The sequence below is a fragment of the Xenopus tropicalis genome, chromosome 5 (genome assembly GCF_000004195.4).
Source record: "Xenopus tropicalis strain Nigerian chromosome 5, UCB_Xtro_10.0, whole genome shotgun sequence".
In the NCBI taxonomy this organism is placed as follows: Eukaryota; Metazoa; Chordata; class Amphibia; order Anura; family Pipidae; genus Xenopus; species Xenopus tropicalis.
In genome coordinates, this window is record NC_030681.2 from 65,954,465 (window position 1) to 65,973,790 (window position 19,326).

Here is a 19,326-nt window from a genome sequence, read left to right on the forward strand (position 1 = left end):
CCTGGTGTTAATACTGTGAGAATGGCAGCAGGTTGAATTTCCCCATTGAAAATCAATAGTTAAAATCTGATTGGCTGTTGGTGGCTCCACCCACTTTTTCTAACTCTGAACCGCAGTTACCAGGTGACTAGCTCTGCCAAGTTTGGAGACCCTAGTATTAATATTTAAAGAATGGCAGCAGTTTAAATTTAAACATATGACGTGTATAGGTGAAATCTGATTGGTTGTTGTTGGCCCTGCCCACTTTTCTAAACTTGGAACATAGTCACCCAGTGACAAACTGAGCAAAGTTTGGGGACCCAGACATTAAACATGTGAGAATGGCAGCAGTTAAAATTTCCCCACTGAAAACAATGATAGAAATGTGATTGGCTTTTGGCGGCCCCACCCACTTTTTCTAACCTTGAGTACGAAGTCACACAGTGACTGACTGTGCAAAGTTTGCGAACCCTGGCATCAAACCAATAAAATTCAATAGGTGAAATCTGATTGGCTGTTGGTGGCCCCGCTCACTTTTTCAAAACTAAAACTGCAGTCCCTTAGTGACCAACTGTGAAAAGTTTGGGGACCCTGGGGTTACTACTGTGAGAATGGCAGCAGGCTGAATTTCCCCATTGAAAGTCAATAGGTAAAATCTGATTGGCTGTTCACAGCTCCGCCCACTTTTGGGCATCCAACAATCATCATATTGTCATTCAGGCTGACCCCATGACTATGTGATTCACATTTGGGGAATGTAGCCTCAAAGCTGTAAGATTGGCAGCAGATTCAATTTCCCCATTAAAGTCAATTGGTGAAATTGGATTGGCTGTTGCTGGCCCCTCCCACTTTGGGGTCATCCATCAAATGTTGATGTTTCATTCGGGGTGACCCCATGATTATGTTATTCAAGTTTGGGGGCTGTAGCTTCAAAGCTGTAAGATTGGCAGCAGTTTGAAAATTGGGGGGTTCAGAGCGGCGCCACAAAAAGACGGGGGCGGGATCGCTTAGAAAAGCACAAGCAACCTGCTCCGCTATAGGGCGAAAAAGTGTGGCAAGTTTGGGTATTGTACCCCTAAAATTGTAGGAGGAGTAGCGTTTAGAAAATGGGGGGCGCTAAGAATAAGAAAAAGAAGAAGAAGAAGCGGAAGAAGAAGCTGAAGTCGAAGAACAGTATGTTGGGGTTTTCAACCCAACACACTGAACAGAGTATCCTTATATTTTCTTCATGTCATATTGTGACCCACTTCTACTGAATCTTGGGCACATAAAATATAACTTTTAAATACCGATTGCAAATATGTAACACATTTAAAATAACATCCATTTACAGGCATTCTTTTTCTTGTTGTTCCACGTTTGGTATTCCACTTTAGTATCCAACTCTTTACTATTTTGATCCATTTGGTGTTTCAGACATGTACATCTAAAAGAAGTTAGTTATTGTGCTATAAATTAATTTTATTTGACAGCACAACATTCTATTACTCAAATAAATAGAAAATAAGTCTTATTTCTCCAGTGTTTTCATTAAAAAAACTTTTTTTCTCTAGCACATTAGCCTCTTTGAACAGTTTGTCCCATTTGCCAAGCTGATAAAAAGTAATTAAGGTACTAGGTAAAAAACAAACAATAAATAAACAACTCACCTATGCTCTCCAGTGAAGGCAGTGTAGGCAAGGTGATAGAAATGGGTATTTCAAAATCCCATAAAGCATGAGTTGCATTCCAGAAAGAAGTAATGTTGAAGAGGCTCAAAACCCCATAATTATTCAGACCATTCAGCGTTTCCTCATAGATCCAATTAAAAAAGTGAAGAGGATCTGAACAAATGACAAAATTCATTAAACAAACTGTAAATTACTTGTTGGGTAGTGTCATTAAAATTTGGTCCAACCTCACCTGTGAACTCCAGGGTAGGAAAGGAAATAGAAAATGGAATTTCAAAATTCCACAAAGCATGAGTTGTGGTATTGAAGACATTAAGGATTCCATATCTATTAAGACCACCTAATACTTCTTCGTAGACCCAGTGGAAGAAGCCAAAAGTATCTGAGGACATAAAGAGATTGCCATTGATTGCTTGGATATTATTTGAAACAGCATGTTATAAACCTGCATTTGCATTTGTTATTCAAATCATTGACATAAACCAGTGGAACAAAAATGAAAACCTCACCTCCTGAAAAACAAAACTGGAAAGATCAGTTACATATTATGATATATATTATCCAAAATATCTTGGATCTGGGGTTTTCTAAATAAATAATGCAGAGACCTATGCCTTATGGGCAAAGGCACATATGACGGATTCACTGCCTGTAAAAAATTGTGCCTGAATTGAAGCATTGAATCCTCCCTGATGCAGGCACCCGTAGATAACTAGAAGATTTTTTTAAATGTAGGAGTGGATTGTCAGCCTGCACTTATCTGAAGGCTGACAATCTACCCCAAATACCCATGCCCTAAAGCTAGCTTAGTTGTTATCAAGTACAAGGTACAGCTTTATTTTTACGAGAAGAAAAGGCAAATTAGTATAAACTGAAGATGTTTTCAGTTTGATAAGACAATGTGAGAATAGTGTTCTGTGAAATTAATCGCACCCCTTAGTGTTCATTTATTCGGCATTTGTGCCTGGAGCATAACTGCAATCTGTGCCTTACAATGGATCCAACACTCCTTAACTTCTGTATCTCAGTGATAGTGAATGGGCAGGGAGTGGGATGGAGATGCCTTCCCCAGCCAACCTTAACAAATACAGTGGTGCCAAATGCAGTCAGTACTGTATTTATCCAAAAAGCACAGGTGCTTGCACTTTATGGCAGTTTATTTGTGTAAGAGCTGATATTGTTTTAATCTGTAAATTTACTATTACTATATACTACATATTCTGTGCCACTTTATTCAGCAATTCCATCAGTAATTGTTGATTAAAGGAACAGTAACACCAAAAACTAAAAGTGTTTTAAAGTAATTAAAATATAATGAACGGTTGCCTTACCCTGATAAAATTGTTTGTTAGCTTCAGAACAAGTACTGTAGTTTGTATAAACAAGATGCTGTGTAGCCACAAGTGGGGTACAGCTGTTCAATATAATTCTAATTAGTGATGAGTGAACTTTTTCGGCATGGATTCACAGCAAAATTTCACATTTCGCCTTTAGTGAATTTTTCATGAAACTTTTGCAAAATTTTTAAAAATTTGTGGTCACGTCAAAAAAGGTATGGGCACGTAAAAAAACATGGTTGTGTCAAAATAATCACATACGTGATAAAGTCATGTAGTACCCCCATTTCTCTAATTTTTCGCTGTTTTGCAAATTTTTCTGCAGTTTTCCGAATTTTTGGGCAATGCGAAATGGGACAGATTCACTCTCTAATTCAAATATCCAATCATTTTCTCCAGGGCTTATATATTATCTGATAAGTAACCTGTGACTTACTACTGTTTTAACTGGAATGCCTGTCCCCAATGGCAAAACACAACAGCAAGATTAAATACACTATTGTAGTCTTCCTCAAGCAAACAAGCAACTACTACTAGTTGGGCAACAAAACATTAGATTTGAATTAGCTTTGGTGTTATTTGGTGTTACTGTTCCCTCATACCACAATTTTTTTAAACATTTACACCCTTCCCTGCACTTGGTAAATTAGCCTGTCAGTGACCTTAATTAGGTTCCACCTTCGCCTTGTAACTCGTAAGTTAACCCTAGGGTCACTGACACTCTCACCACTCTTTGGTGGTAGTTTTAGAGCTTCGCTAGTGAAGCTAGTGAGTCCTTCGCCCAAAACCTTTTTTCTGCATAGTAAAAGAAAATGTAATTCTTATGCTCTTTGTAAATTGGCAAATACTCGCTGGAGAAATTTCACCTGGGGAGAGAATAAGAATTTTGGCAAAGAAATTTTTCACCAAAACATTTTATTTTTGTAATATTTTATTTCTTTGTATAGTTTTTCACTTCAGTCTAAACAATAATAATTTGACGTTAAGAGGGGATTTACAAAAAAAATGAAATTCATTTTTACTACGAAAAAATGAATTTCCATGAATAGCAGTCATTTATCAAAAGATTCGAGCTGAAAAAGCACTAATGATAAAAATTTGCAGAAAAGTCGTGAAAACCGTGACTTTTTTGATTGTCTGGGACTACGAAGCAAAAAAAAATATCTTCCATTTGTAAGGAACAGTAGCTAATTTGCTTAATTCCCCTCAAAACAGCTATAATAAAAGGTAAGGCTTTCTTTCTCTTTTTAAATCTTAAACTTGAATTTGACTTGAAAAGTGCCCCGTAGGAGAAAGGCGAAGAGGTGACAGCAGATTGAACTCCTCTGTACAATGAACCAGAAGTCAGCTTTGCACTGATGACCTAAAGCACCTAAAAAAAAAGCTTAGGTGCTTTAGGTCATCAGTGTGTCAGGGACGCCAGACTTATCTGTTTCCTTGGCGTGTGTACTTGAGTCAGTTCACTTGCACGTCTGTGCATGGGTGCGCAAACTTTCATTGCAATCACATGGCCTGCAGCTCACTGCAAAGTGATTATCCTTTCGGGATAGACACTGAGCATTGTTCCTGATTTGACCTAGGCTTGTTTTCCTGATTCTACTTCATTACTGTTTGTCCGGACCTCCCTACGGTTTAGATTTCTGTCTCACGACTTGTTACTAGACGATACTGGTGATTTTTGGTGCCAAATATCACTCCTCGCTGGCACCACTGCTACTCTGCATCTGGGATCTTCCTCTCCACACTACCAGGTTTGTGTTCCAGTGACAGGCATAGGGAAAGCTATTTCTCTTCAGTGACATTAATCAAGTCGTCTGAACGAATCTGGTGAAGGACATTCTACTGCTTCGCTTGACCTCATCTCTCAACAATTAGCAGCCCTTACACAAGCGGTTTGCGATTTACAAGGGGGCTAGCAGAACATGCAAACCTAGATTCAGGGACTGAGTGCTGCAGCTTATCGTTCTGCCATTCCCGCCAGTCCTGCTGCTCATTTGACTCTGCAAGTTCTCCAGCCACACCACCCTGAACTAAAGGTTCCCCTTCCTGAGCGGTTCCCTGGGGACAGATGCCAATTTCGACCTTTTTATAATAACTACCGGTACCTTTTCTTCTACTGTGTCCACAGACCAAAATGGGTGTAATAATCTCATTGCTTTCCAGTCAACCAAAAGAATGGCCCCATGGCCCACTGGAATTCTTTCAGAGCCCTTCATGTGCATGGATGCCCAGCACGTTTACAAACATTAAAGAAAATTATTTCTGCAGCAAGTTCACTGCAGTGTCGGGCTGGCCCACCAGGATACCAGGAAAACTCCTCCTGGGCCCTCCTGCTCACCCAAAGAAAAGAAACAGAGGAAAGGATAGATAATAATATGTAAAAATAATTAGTAATTAAGAGAATGAAAATAGTGAGTGAACAGAGAAGGGGAGAGTGGGCCTAAGGTCTAAGATTTTCTGGTGGCCCTTGGTACCCCAGTCCAGCACTGGTTCACTGTTACCAATGTTACATTGATAGAAGAAAAAAATGTTGTGCAGTCTGTCAAGCATCAGTGACTTTTCCGAGTGAGTACTTTAAAGTTTATAATGTATAAACTGAAAAGACCATGCATTTTGGACAGAAATTCTGAGAAATACAGCTAAAGAGTACATTGATCTCTCTGGAATAATGAGCAAAGAAGAACTTTAGAAAACAGTGCAGTCTTTGCCCAGTCTTTGATGAAAATATTATTAGTTAATTTCACATGTATTCAAAATCACTTAATGTGAAAAGATCTTAAGGGATTGGCTTAAATGGATGTGATAGCAAAATCTTGTACTGTACAAGCCTGGCTTGTTCAAAAGTCAGTAAAATAGGATGTGCCTTTTGCAGTAAGGAAGGGTTTAATTCATTGAAGTTGCACAAATTATACAAAAATTGCCAGAGCATGAATATTCCATGCAGCAGAAGAACTACTGAAGCTAGAGAAGTCTATAGATATCTGTAGGTGAACATGGTGTTAACCATGACATTCAAAGTAGTTTTGAAAAGGAAAAAGTAAAATTCACTGTGCTGCTGTAAAGGCTTCTTGATGTGACACTATATGGCTGATTCACTAAGATGCGTTAAAATGAGCGCTATTTGTAGCATGTGTTAAAAATTTTATTGTGTCTAATTTTTCGCGTCATAGCGCACGCTTCACTAAAAGGATACTTGCGTTAATTTAGATGCGATGGTGTTTGCGTTATTTAAGTCGCAAAGACTATTTTTGTGCGGTATTTGACGCAATGCATGCTAATTAATGCAGTGCGCACAAATTGTCACCGCGTGCAAGCCATACACGCCATTACTTTCGTAAAACTACTGTTCTGAAAATGACCATTTCCCTGCAAACTGGAGGATGCATCACTCCAGGGCCAACACATACTTGCATAAATCACACTGCAAAGTCCTTATTGTGTTGCCAAAAGCTCATGAACTATACTTTTCTATAATTACCGCCTGCCCCAAGTAGGTGTTATTTTTTGCACAGACTAATGCGATATTTAGCACGTCTAAGTGTTTGTGAATCATGCGTTAGTATTATTTCTGCTCGCTAATTAACGCAATGTGGTAAAATGAACGCATTCGGTTGCGTGCTATTTAATGCACGCGATATACGACTTAATGCATGCGATAGAACTTTAGCGAATTGCGCATTTTTTTACACGTCAATTTTAACGCTAAAAAGCATGCAATAAGCATTATCGCACTTTAGTGCATCAACCCTTATGTCTTGCTTTAAGAAAATTGGCATTCAGAGGGAGTTTTCAAATAATTGGAGATATTCATTTTTTCTTGGTATTCTAGAGCTGTTGGGTCATTATGATGCTGCAATTATCCTGGCAATTATCCTGGCTTCTGCTTTAAAACCCAGTGGGTAAGCTTAAGCCTATAGGATAAACCCATGTAAAGAGCCTTAAGGAATTTGTTCCCAGAATCCCTTTTGACTTATTTGCATATGTATGAGGCGGTCTCCTCAACCCTTTTGACCTATTTATGATGCTGCCCTAAGGGTACACCTAAACAAAGTAAAGGAAAGCCAAAAAAAACTTCCAGCTTACTATTTATTGTGGGGAACCCACAAAAGTTGTTCTATGCTATGTTCATAGGGTTTCATGGAACTTTCTTGATTTTTTTTATAGAGGTTCAAAACCAAACAGCCAAGCGCCTGGTGAGAATTTACCAGATTTACTCCTCCCCCTTAATTAGTAGGCTCAGTCAGCCAGGTAGCACTTAGAAATCACACAGCAGTCAGTTAATTGCACTTACTTTTTCCTTTCACCCAGCACTCCCAGCATGCACAGTAACCCCAAACGCCTTTTTGTTCGTAAAACGCCTTTTATTTTGTTTTTTTTTTCAGAAAACAATGATTAAATTACATAAATGATTACTTCAAGATAGTGTAAGCACAAGATTGACCTTTAAGATATCAAAGAGTACGATAATGGAGCCAAAATGGCTGTAAGAATTAAAGGAGTAAAATCCAGAATCCAGGAGAAATACACAGCAGTTATAATTTGCCCTGTGCTGCCCAGTCATTAAACCTTGTTAGGGTACATGAAGCATCCAGCGGTCCTGAACGAAAGCCTACGCTATAGTAAACAAACTATACATCCTGTTTAGCAACATCCCTTAAATTGCTGATTCACTGCATGGTCTAAGTGACATTTGGTGTAGTCCAAGAGTTAAGCAACAATGCAGTACGGTGCAGTACCCTCAAAGACATTTCAAGCCATGCCACAATCAGAGAAGAAAGAGAAAGGAGATCTCCACACTCCAGGCACACTCTGGTTACAAAACACTCCAGTTGCAAAACAGATCTTTATTAAAATAAAAACATCCAGCAGCATTAGTTACTTGGCATGTTGCAGTCACATTGATCCATAATCAAATGCATGTTAGGACAAGAAAAGACTGCCATCATTTAAACCTTTAAGAACAGTGACTGCTTGTGCCACTACAAAATAGTGTAAACTACAAAATAAATAAAAAATCTATCAATACAAAAAGAAAATGAATACCCCCCCCCAAAAACACAGCATAACCCTTAGAAAAGTGATATAAATATGCAAGTTAAAAAAGTGTATATTATAAAGCAACTGCTGAAACAGCAGTTAGCAAAAAGGAAATCTCCTACCGGGTATTTAAGCCAAGAGGGGTACATATGCAAAGAGTAAAGATCCAATATGCCTGCCACAAATTTAGGGAGAGTAAACTATCACCTTCCTTTAAAGGCTTTTGGATCTTTTCAATCACTTTAACAGATAAATCCTTGGTATCATTTGTTCTACAACTGCCAAAGCCACCTATTTGTGATGTATTATCCCTTCTTGGATGGCATTCAAACGCTCTCATATATGGTATTTAAAGGGGCATAGTGTATGACCAATATATTGTTTGTGACACCTCATGCACCCTAACAAGTAGACTACACTTCTAGGGGCTGATTTACTTACCCACGAACGGGTCGAAATGAGTCCGATTGCGTTTTTTTCGCAATGATCGGTATTTTGCGATTTTTTCGTATGTTTTGCGATTTTTTCGGATTCTTTACGAATTTTTCGTTACCAATACGATTTTTGCGTAAAAACGCGAGTTTTTCGTATCCATTACGAAAGTTGCGTAAAAAGTTGCGCATTTTTCGTAGCGTTAAAACTTACGCGAAAAGTTGCGCATTTTTCGTAGCGTTAAAACTTACGCGAAACTTTGCACCTTTTAAGTTTTAACGCTACGAAAAATGCACAACTTTTCGCGTAAGTTTTAACGCTACGAAAAATGCGCAACTTTTTACGCAACTTTCGTAATGGATACGAAAAATTCGTAAAGAATCCGAAAAAATCGCAAAACATACGAAAAAGTCGCAAAATGTTCGTTTTCAAGTCGGAACTTTTCCAATTCGGGTCGGATTCGTGGGTTAGTAAATCAGCCCTTAGGGGCTGATTTACTAACCCACGAATCCGACCCGAATTGGAAAAGTTCCGACTTGAAAACGAACATTTTGCGACTTTTTCGTATGTTTTGCGATTTTTTTGGATTCTGTACGAATTTTTCGTTACCAATACGATTTTTGCGTAAAAACGCGAGTTTTTCGTATCCATTACGAAAGTTGCGTAAAAAGTTGCGCATTTTTCGTAGCGTTAAAACTTACGCGAAAAGTTGCGCATTTTTCGTAGCGTTAAAACATAACGCTACGAAAAATGCGCAACTTTTCGCGTAAGTTTTAACGCTACGCAGAATGCGCAACTTTTTACGCAACTTTCGTAATGGATAGGAAAACTCGCGTTTTTACGCAAAAATCGTATTGGATCCGAAAAATTCGTAAAGAATCCGAAAAAATCACAAAACATACGAAAAAATCGCAAAGTACCGATCATTACGAAAAAAACGCAATCGGACTCCATTCGACCCGTTCGTGGGTAAGTAAATCAGCCCCTTAGTGTCACATTTGCAATACATTTACTTGGGGTAAATTTTACCTGTCACATTATGCTTGTGGAGTTCAAAAGTTGAAACAGATCAGTCTGTTGCTAAGGTGTAAGCCTTAGAGGCTGTAGAGCTTTGTAACTACTTTTCTCATTTCTGTGCAATTTTACTGGCAACCTTTTGGCTGAAAGTTCTAGATTGGTTTAGTAACAGGAATACATTTCTGCTTACATGTTTGGTTTCCATGGAAATTAGAGCTGCAAATTTTAGAGCACTGTCAGAAGAAATCTCTAGATTGGTTGCTAATGGCATGGAGAATCCTACAAAACTAATAAACACTCAACAGGTTTGCTGAATGAAGTCACAGACCTATGATCAAGTTCACTGTTTGAGTTTGATTTTTTCACTATTCCAGTTTTTTTGTGCTAAATGGTTCAAAGGCTCCAAAAGTGTTTGTGAATACACTGGCCTTTGAGAAAGGTCACACTGCAGTGACAAACGCTGGACTCAATAGATTAATAAACTTTTGTATTAATATGCAGAAGACCTGTAATGTGCAGATCATTTATAAATAGCAGAACTATATATATTTCTTAATATCATCACACTCCTAGGTAGGGTGACCAGATTTAGAGATACAGTATGTCTCGGATACGTCTCACAAGTCCAGCTAGCAGGGCTGAATTGATTGCAGTTTGTTTTACATGCAATCAGTGCTGCCCTGCAACATGTATTTACACATGTCTCTGAATGTTCAAGTGATCTGGCCACCCTACTCCTAGGGCTTTTAATAACCAGTGTTCATGTTTTGGCTCTTTTTAGAAGACAAAAGGTCATAATTAAAACAAACTAAAATACACATTCATCATTGCCACCTCCCATGGGAACACACCCCAAATTACTAACATACACACATACCTAAATTTGAGGTGTGTGGTTGCCACCTGGTCGATATTTATCTGGTCTTGCTGAGAAAAAACACCAGCTAGGGTGTGCTCCGGTCTCACAAATTTACTGGCAATATATTTGCTGGTAAATCTGTAATACCCCCCCCCATACTCTGCCCATTTACCAGTCACATTCACCCTTCCCGGTTTCCTGACACTTAGTTCATAGCCCTTCCCCCCAAATGGCATCACAGCCAAAGGCCTGTATTATAGTAAAAAAAAAAAAGGTGGCAATGGTAGTGGTAGGGATGATGATGTTTTTTTAATGCATGGTGTTTTGAGAAATGCTTGTTTGAAATTATTTTGTATGGTTAAATGTTTTGAATACGCATGCAGAGACACATATGGTATCAACAAGCTTCTATCTATTTTGTAAATACATCTGCCCTATATTTTAGATTTTAAAAAGTCTCCATTTAACACATTTTAATCTGTAAGAATGGGGGTGCACCTATGTTAAATTTGTTCCACCTTACCTGTAAAACTAGGGAAGGAAATGGGCATATCAAAAGTCCATAAAGCACAAGATGTGTTCAAGAAAGAAGTTGTGTTGAAGAAGGAAAGAATTCCATATTCATTAAGACCTCTCTGCACTTCCTCATTGATCCAATGAAAGAAGCGAAAAGGATCTGAGGGAATAAAGAATATTACTCACTACTAAATATTACCAATACATTATATAGAGTAGATTAGGAAAAGACAACCATGAAATGTAGAAGCTCAACAACTGGTATTCCTCAGTATACTGAACTGAAGAGTTAAAGTTTTTCAACAGTTGGATTGCTTAAGGTTGGCAGTCCCTAAAGAAATCAATCGAGAGCAATTATTTTGGAGCTACGCTAAGATATTTAAATTGTTTGACCTGTATTTATGCTAACAATATTCATATAAAAATATGCAAGAAAACATTATTTTTAGGGAATATTAATAAAATATAGGTCCACCTTACCTATGCTCTCCAGGGAAAAATAGGATATAGACATAGGAATTTCCATAGTCCATAAAGATTGAGATGCCTTCAATAAGTTTGATGTTGTGTTAAAGAAAGGAATAATTGCATATTCATTAAGACTGCTGTACATTTTCTCATAAGCCCAATGAAAGAAGTGGAGAGGATCTAAGGGAGTAAAAACAAGAACAAACTTCTATAAAAACATGTCTTAAAAAACACATTGTGGCAGATTTACAATAGAAGGATATGGATGCTGCTGTAATTCCTGTGACAAAGATTCCTTCTAAAGGAGGAGCAATGTAAAAATGTAGTCACAATTTCACTGTATATTCAAGGTAGGTCATGGAACCTTCAAAGATGGTGTTTACTCACCTGATAATGTTAATTAAAAACTATAATTTACTTTTTTGTGGGGAAGGAGGTCATAAAAATGTGGTCCCACCTTACCTGCTTCCCCAAGTGTGGGAAACTCAATCGAAATGGGCATTTCAAATGTCCACACAGCATTAGCTGTGTTTAATAAAAAAGTAGTATTGAAGAACTTAAGAATTCCATATTCATTAAGACTACTGAGCACTTCATCTGTGACCCACTGGAAGAAGTGAAGAGGATCTGAGAAAAAAAAAACAATCACAGACCATTATTTATTACCTGCAATTGATATCATGGAGCACAGAGGCAATTATCAAAATGTGAACTCTTATTCTCTTTAGGGCTCTGGCACACGGGGAGATTAGTCGCCCACGACAAAACTCCCTGTTCGCGGGCGAGTCTTTTTCGGCGATTTCTCGAAATCGCGCCGCCGTGTGTGCCATCCCTCCGGCGACTTACATTCGCCCGTGACAAAACTCCCTGTTCGCGGGCGACTAATCTCTCCGAGTCGCCGGTGGGATGGCAGGGGAAGGCAACTCGGGGAGATTAGTCGCCCGCGAACAGGGAGTTTTGTCGCGGGCGACTAATCTCCCCGTGTGCCAGAGCCCTTAGTGTATAAAAGGGGATGGAAATATGAGTTTCATTGATATATACAACTTTAGTAGGATTCATGAACAAAATTGTCTGTATCTCCTGTTAAAAGTTTTAAAACAAGTAATAAGTAAAAAGTAATAATACTGTTAATACCATGTGCACTCTATGGGGCACATTTACTAACCCACGAAGCCGAACCGAATTGGAAAAATTCCGATTGGAAAACAAACATTTTGCGACTTTTTCGTATTTTTTGCGATTTTTTCGGCGCCTTTCCGACTTTTCGGAAATTGTCGCGACTATTTCGTTACCAATACGATTTGCGCGAAAAAACACGAGTTTTTTGTAGCCATTACGATGCGCTCGTATCTTGTCGCGACTTTTTCGTATTGAGCGCTCGTAAGCGGCGGGCGAAACTTTCAGACTTAGCATGATTTTGGAAGCCTCCCATAGGACTCAATGGCACCCTGCAGCTCCAACCTGGCCCAATAAAAGTCACCATACTGAAGCTTGAATGAATCCGAATGTTTCGTACTCAGCACGAACGCTACGAAAAAATCGCAACATTTTGCGCAACTTTCGGAATGGCTACGAAAAAGGCGCGACTTTTCGCGCAAGTTTTAACGCTACGAAAAAATCGCCAGATTTTGAGCAACATTCGGAATGGCAACGAAAAAGTCGCGACAATTTTCTGAAAAATCGCAAAATACCGTTCATTACGAAAAAAACGCATTCGGCCCGTTCGTGGGTTAGTAAATGTGCCCCTATGTGTTACACACAAGTACATCTGGCATAAACAGAAACTGATAGGGATTAACCCTGTGGGGCTCATTCATGATTTTTTCAGAAAAAAACGTATTTTTTCTAATTTTAGAACTTTTCATAATGACCACGATAATGTCATTAAAATTGCACAACTTTTTCATGGTTTTCGTTAACTCCCATGAAAAAGGCGTATTTTTCGCAAAGACTACAACCATTTCGGAATTCATTCAAGCTTTGGTATTGTGGCTATCTTTTGGCCAGTTTGGATCTGTACAGTGTCATTGAGTCCTATGGAAGGCTTCCAAAATCATGCATTGAAGTTTCAAAGGTAGAAACGTTTTTGCTCCATTTAAAATCGTTCGGCTCCGAAAATTTTGTGACTTTCGGATCGCAACCACAATATTTTCGTACAACTGGGAAAATAATTTTTGTGACATTTTTGAACATCAGTAATTATCATGGTTACTCCAATTTTTTCCAGTCGTGCTTTTAGCCACCCAAAATTCGTGATTTAATGAATGGGCCCCTTTAAGTGACAGCAGAATATTTCAGTTACACTCAGTGCCAAAGGTTTTTTGAACATTTTGTGCTCTCTCATTTTAGGGGCATTTACTAGAGGGAGAAATTTGTTTAGGTAGGAAAACGATATATATTTTTTCAGGAGAACCTGAGTTTTCAAAATCTGGAGTTTTTGTGTATTTCTACTTCTGGAACAGCTAGAGCTCTAAATGCCAAAAAAGAGAAAAATTTCTATTTTTCATGATATAGGGATTTATACCAGAAAAATGGACAAAAATTTAACTGATTCAGAAAGCCTCATGTCTCTCAACATGCCAATACCAGATATGTATAATTTTATGGAGACTTCTGACTGCTATAGATCAAAAACTCTCAGCAGTAAATTACCACATTTTCAAAGCATTACAGCAGAATACAGCATACTTTAGATCAAAAATCTTGGAACATTAGGTTTCCCCAGGAAACCATATATTTTTGAAAAGTACACATTTTGCTGAATCCAAAATAGGTAACCATATCTTTCTACTTCTAAGTACCAAACAACAATGCTTTTCTGAACTTAGCAGTGTCTATAACACTGTATGAAAATTCTAAAAAAAAAATCGCTTCCTTTTAAAACATCTTATCTCCCACATAGCACGAGGTACCAAGAAAAAAACACCCTACATATGAAAGTCAAGGGTCTACTGAACAGTTTGATGCCCATTGTGCATAGGATCACCAAAGTTCACAGTCAACACATTTACTGAATTTTTGTAAATGCAGTTATTTACAAATAACTAATTTGTGATGGGCTGTGTGTTCCCTCAGAGAACATGTGACCATGCAGCTTTAACTGTAACAGGAAGAATGTGGAAGAAAAAGGCAGAACTCTGTCTGGCTGTTGGGGCCTAGCATGTATGTGTGTGTTGGCTTATTTGTGTGCCATCCAACCCCTTTTTGAAGCCATCTAATGTATCAGCAAGTATGACCTTAATAAACCTTTCTAAATATTTCAATGGAACCAACCTTACTTACTTTATTTGCCTATTGGCAAATAAAGCATTGGGGAGATTATTATATGATCCCCCTATATATTTATACATAGTTATCAAATGCCCCTTAAGCACATCTTCTCCAGCATAAACAACCTCAACTTTTTTCATAACTGAGGCTTAGTTTCACTTCTCTGGAACATCTCTAACTCTGGAACATAGGTGGAGGGTGACTTTTTTGTTTGGGGAAGCTGAAGATGGGCCATACTTAGACTGACTTACTTAAGCTAATGGAAGAGGATTTGCTGCTGCCTGGACTTCCCAACTACCTCTTGTTGTTCCTGCTGACTTCTAAGGATACTGTGCACCCACAGTGTGGGTGGGAGTGTTTTTTCACCCTAAAAAGGATGTAAAACTATTCATGCATGCACTTCCGTTTGGGGTTCTCCATCCATTTGTGATCAGTTAGCTTAAATGTGTTTTAGTTAGTTTTATAGCGCAAAAAGCAATGGATACTGACATCACAAACACAGTGAAATGCAGTCTATAGTTACAAAACCAGCACATTAAATACAGTGAGATGCAGTGGGTACTGATGCCAGATATTCAGGCAGGCCCTTACACTATAACACCGGCACTGAAACACAACATTGGTTTGTTTCCCAGCCATGCAGTATCATGAGGGCTCCACTGTAACTACATTAACTAGAAATGAACAAAACAATGACAAAAGTGCAGAAAAAAGTAAGTGCAAAAAACTAAATATGTATAAAAACACAATTAGCTTTTTTAGGTGAAAAGAGATCGTTTAGGACTGGAACAGTTTAGTACCTGTTGGAGTGGGATGAAATCTGCAGCAAAAGTTAAGAGTTGGTGAGGTTCTTAGGTATAGTTTACAGCCTGCAGATCCTCCATTTGCAGCGCCTTCAGTTTGTAATCTCTCCCCAGCCCTGCCTACATCTGTGCCTTGATTGGCCAATTTTACTCAGCTGTGCTCTGCCTGTGTGTGCTATGCTCTGCCTGCCTTATGCTGCCTGTGTCTGCCATACTCTGCCTGCCCTATGCTGCCTGTGTGTGCCATACTTTGCCTGCCTTAGCTGCCTGTGTGCCATACTCTGCTTACCCTATGCTGCCTGTGTGTCATACTCTGCCTGCCCTATGCTGCCTGTGTGTGCCATACTCTGCCTGTCCTGTTCTGCCTGTGTTTGTCATACTATGCCTGTCCTGTGCTGCCTGTGTGTGCCATACCCTGTCTGCCCTTAGCTTCCTGTGTGTGCTATGCTCTGCCTGCCTTATGCTGCCTGTGTGTGCCATACTCTGTCTGCCCTATCCTACCTGTGTGTGCCCTACTCTGCCTGCCCTTAGCTGCCTGTGTGCCATAGAGAAAATGATCATTGGTGTATGCTATAAACCACCCCGTATAGATGAAGGGGATGAGGCCCAACTATTGTTGCAAATGGAGGAGGCTTCAAAACTAGGTCAAGTTGTTGTTATGGGGGACTTTAATTATCCGGACATTGACTGGAGTAATGGGGTGGCTAAGTCAGAAAAAGCTAGTAGGTTTGTAAATATGCTAAATGACAACTTTTTATGACGCTATTTTGGACCTGGTAATATCTAATAATAATGAACTCATCTCTAACATTTGTGTGGGTGAGCATTTGGGGAACAGTGATCACAACATGGTCTCCTTTGAGATAATGCTGCAGAGACAGCTCTATAAGGGAGTAACTAATACGCTCAATTTTAGACGTGCAGACTTTGCCAGTATAAGGGCATCTCTGCAATGTGTCAACTGGGAAAGGCTTTTCATGGGGTTAGACACAGAAGGAAAATGGAACATCTTTAAAACATTGCTTTGTAGGTATACACAACAGTATATCCCCCTTGTAAGCAAGGAGAGGCAGCGCAAAGCAAAACCTTTATGGCTGAATAAAAGTGTTAGGGTCGAGGTTGGTAAGAAAAAACGTGCTTTTAGGGCATTCAAGTTAGCTGGGACAGCAGAAACTTTCATCAGGTACAAGGAAGCAAATAAAGCATGCAAAAAAGCTATCAAGCAAGCTAAAATAGAAATGGAAAGGGATATTGCAGCTAGGAGTAAAAAGAATCCTAAATTATTTTTTAATTATGTGAATAGTAAAAAAATGAAGCAAGAAGGGGTGGGAACTTTATTATCACGGGGGGGTAAGTTGGTTGATGAGAACGGGGAAAAAGCTGAAATTTTGAACTCTTATTTTTCATCTGTCTATACATCTGAGGAGCCAGATAATGAAGGCTTCCCTTGTAATATGCCCAGTTCTAGTAATTTAGCTACTGGCGCATGGGTCACTCGGGAGGAAATTCAAAAGAGACTTGAACATGTAAAGGTAAACAAAGGTCCAGGGCCGGATGGGATTCATCCCAGGGTATTAAATGAGCTGAGCGCTGTGATTGCCAAACCTCTTCACTTAATTTTTCAGGATTCATTGAGGTCTGGCATGGTGCCAAGAGACTGGCGGATTGCTAATGTGGTGCCGTTATTTAAAAAGGGATCCCGTTCTCAGCCTGAAAACTATAGGCCTGTTAGTCTGACATCAGTAGTAGGAAAACTTTTGGAAGGGGTAATAAGGGATAGGGTACTTGAATACATTGCAGTTCACAATACTATTAGTTTGTGCCAGCATGGTTTTATGCGTAACAGATCTTGCCAGACTAATTTAGTCGCCTTTTATGAGGAGGTGAGCAGGAACCTTGATGCTGGAATGGCAGTTGATGTCATCTACTTGGACTTTGCTAAAGCGTTTGATACAGTACCTCACAGAAGGTTAATGATCAAATTAAGGAATATTGGCCTAGAACATAATATTTGTAATTGGATAGAGAACTGGCTGAAGGATAGAGTACAAAGAGTGGTTGTAAATGGAACATTTTCTAATTGGGCCAGTGTGGTTAGTGGAGTACCGCAGGGGTCAGTCCTTGGGCCTTTGCTTTTTAACTTGTTTATTAATGACCTGGAGGTGGGCATAGACAGTACTGTTTCTATTTTTGCTGATGACACTAAATTGTGCAAAACTATAAGTTCCATGCAGGATGCTGCCGCTTTGCAGAGCGATTTGACAAAATTAGATAACTGGGCAGCAAACTGGAAAATGAGGTTCAATGTTGATAAGTGCAAAGTTATGCACTTTGGTAGAAATAATATAAACGCAAACTATTTACTGAATGGTAGTGTGTTGGGGGTTTCCTTAATGGAGAAGGATCTAGGGGTTTTTGTTGATAACAAGTTGTCTAATGCCAGGCAGTGTCATTCTGTGGCTACTAAAGCAAATAAAGTGCTGTCTTGTATAAAAAAGGGCATTGACTCAAGGGATGAGAACATAATTTTGCCCCTTTATAGGTCCCTGGTAAGGCCTCACCTTGAGTATGCAGTGCAGTTTTGGGCTCCAGTCCTTAAGAAGGATATTAATGAGCTGGAGAAAGTGCAGAGACGTGCAACTAAACTGGTTAAGGGGATGGAAGATTTAAACTATGAGGTGAGACTGTCGAGGTTGGGGTTGTTCTCTCTGGAAAAGAGGCGCTTGCGAGGGGACATGATTACTCTGTACAAGTACATTAGAGGGGATTATAGGCAGTTGGGGGATGTTCTTTTTTCCCATAAAAACAATCAGCGCACCAGAGGTCACCCCTTTAGATTAGAGGAAAGGAGCTTCCATTTGAAGCAGCGTAGGTGGTTTTTCACGGTGAGGGCAGTGAGGTTATGGAATGCCCTTCCTAGTGATGTGGTAATGGCAGATTCTGTTAATGCCTTTAAGAGGGGCCTGGATGAGTTCTTGATCAATCAGAATATCCAAGGCTATTGTGATACTAATATCTACAGTTAGTACTAGTGGTTGTATATATAGTGTATGTATGTGAGTGTATAGATTGGTAGGTGTGGGTTAAGTGTGCTGGGTTTACTTGGATGGGTTGAACTTGATGGACACTGGTCTCTTTTCAACCCTATGTAACTATGTAACTACTATGTAACTATACTCTGCTTACCCTATGCTGCATGTGTGTGCCATACTCTGCCTGCCCTATGCTGCCTGTGTGTGCCATACTCTGCCTGTCCTGTGCTGCCTGTGTGTGCCATGCTCTGTCTGCCCTATGCTGCCTGTGTGTTCCATACTCTGCCTGCCCTATGCTGCCTATGTGCCATACTCTGCCTGCCCTATGCTACCTGTGTGTGCCATACTCTGCCTGCCCTATGCTGCCTGTGTGCGCCATACTCTGCCTGCGCTTAGTTGCCTGTGTGTGCCATACTCTGCCTGCTCTATGCTGCCTGTATGTGCCATACTCTGCCTGCCCTATTCTGCCTGTGTGGGCCATACTCTGCCTGCGCTAAGTTGCCTGTGTGTGCCATACTCTGCCTGCTCTATGCTGCCTGTGCATGTCATACTCTGCCTGCCCTATGTTCCATACTCTGCTTGCCCTATGCTGCCTGTGTGTGCCATACTCTGCATGCCCTATGCTGCTTATGTGCCATACTCTGCCTGCCCTTAGCTGCCTGTGTGTGCACACAAGCAGCATAGGTCGGGCACTACATACAATGACACAATGCTGGCACTGCTCCTACAGTCTGAGGTGTGAACAGGTGAACAATGTGGGTGATTACAGCCTGAGGTGTAAAAAATGCAGGTGGTGAACAATTCAGGGATTAAAAGGTGAGAACAGTACAGGGGATTACATGTTTAAACAATACAGGGGAATTACAGCCTGAATCTGAGGTGTGAACCATGCAGGGGGGCAGACAA

The 19,326-nt window shown here is 39.7% G+C and overlaps 1 protein-coding gene across 1 annotated transcript in view; it reads right to left on the reverse strand.

The window, feature by feature from the left end:
* Nucleotides 1-19,326, reverse strand: part of LOC101734009 — a 48,784-nt gene that overhangs the window by 17,493 nt on the left and 11,965 nt on the right. The window contains exons 2-6 of the mRNA XM_012963807.2: nt 11,778-11,942; nt 11,328-11,495; nt 10,855-11,007; nt 1,882-2,031; nt 1,629-1,802 (exon numbers count right to left, since the gene is read on the reverse strand). Of these exons, the coding sequence (XP_012819261.2) occupies nt 1,629-1,802; nt 1,882-2,031; nt 10,855-11,007; nt 11,328-11,495; nt 11,778-11,817 (685 nt within the window). The 5' untranslated portion in view covers nt 11,818-11,942. The remainder of the gene's footprint in view (nt 1-1,628; nt 1,803-1,881; nt 2,032-10,854; nt 11,008-11,327; nt 11,496-11,777; nt 11,943-19,326) is intronic.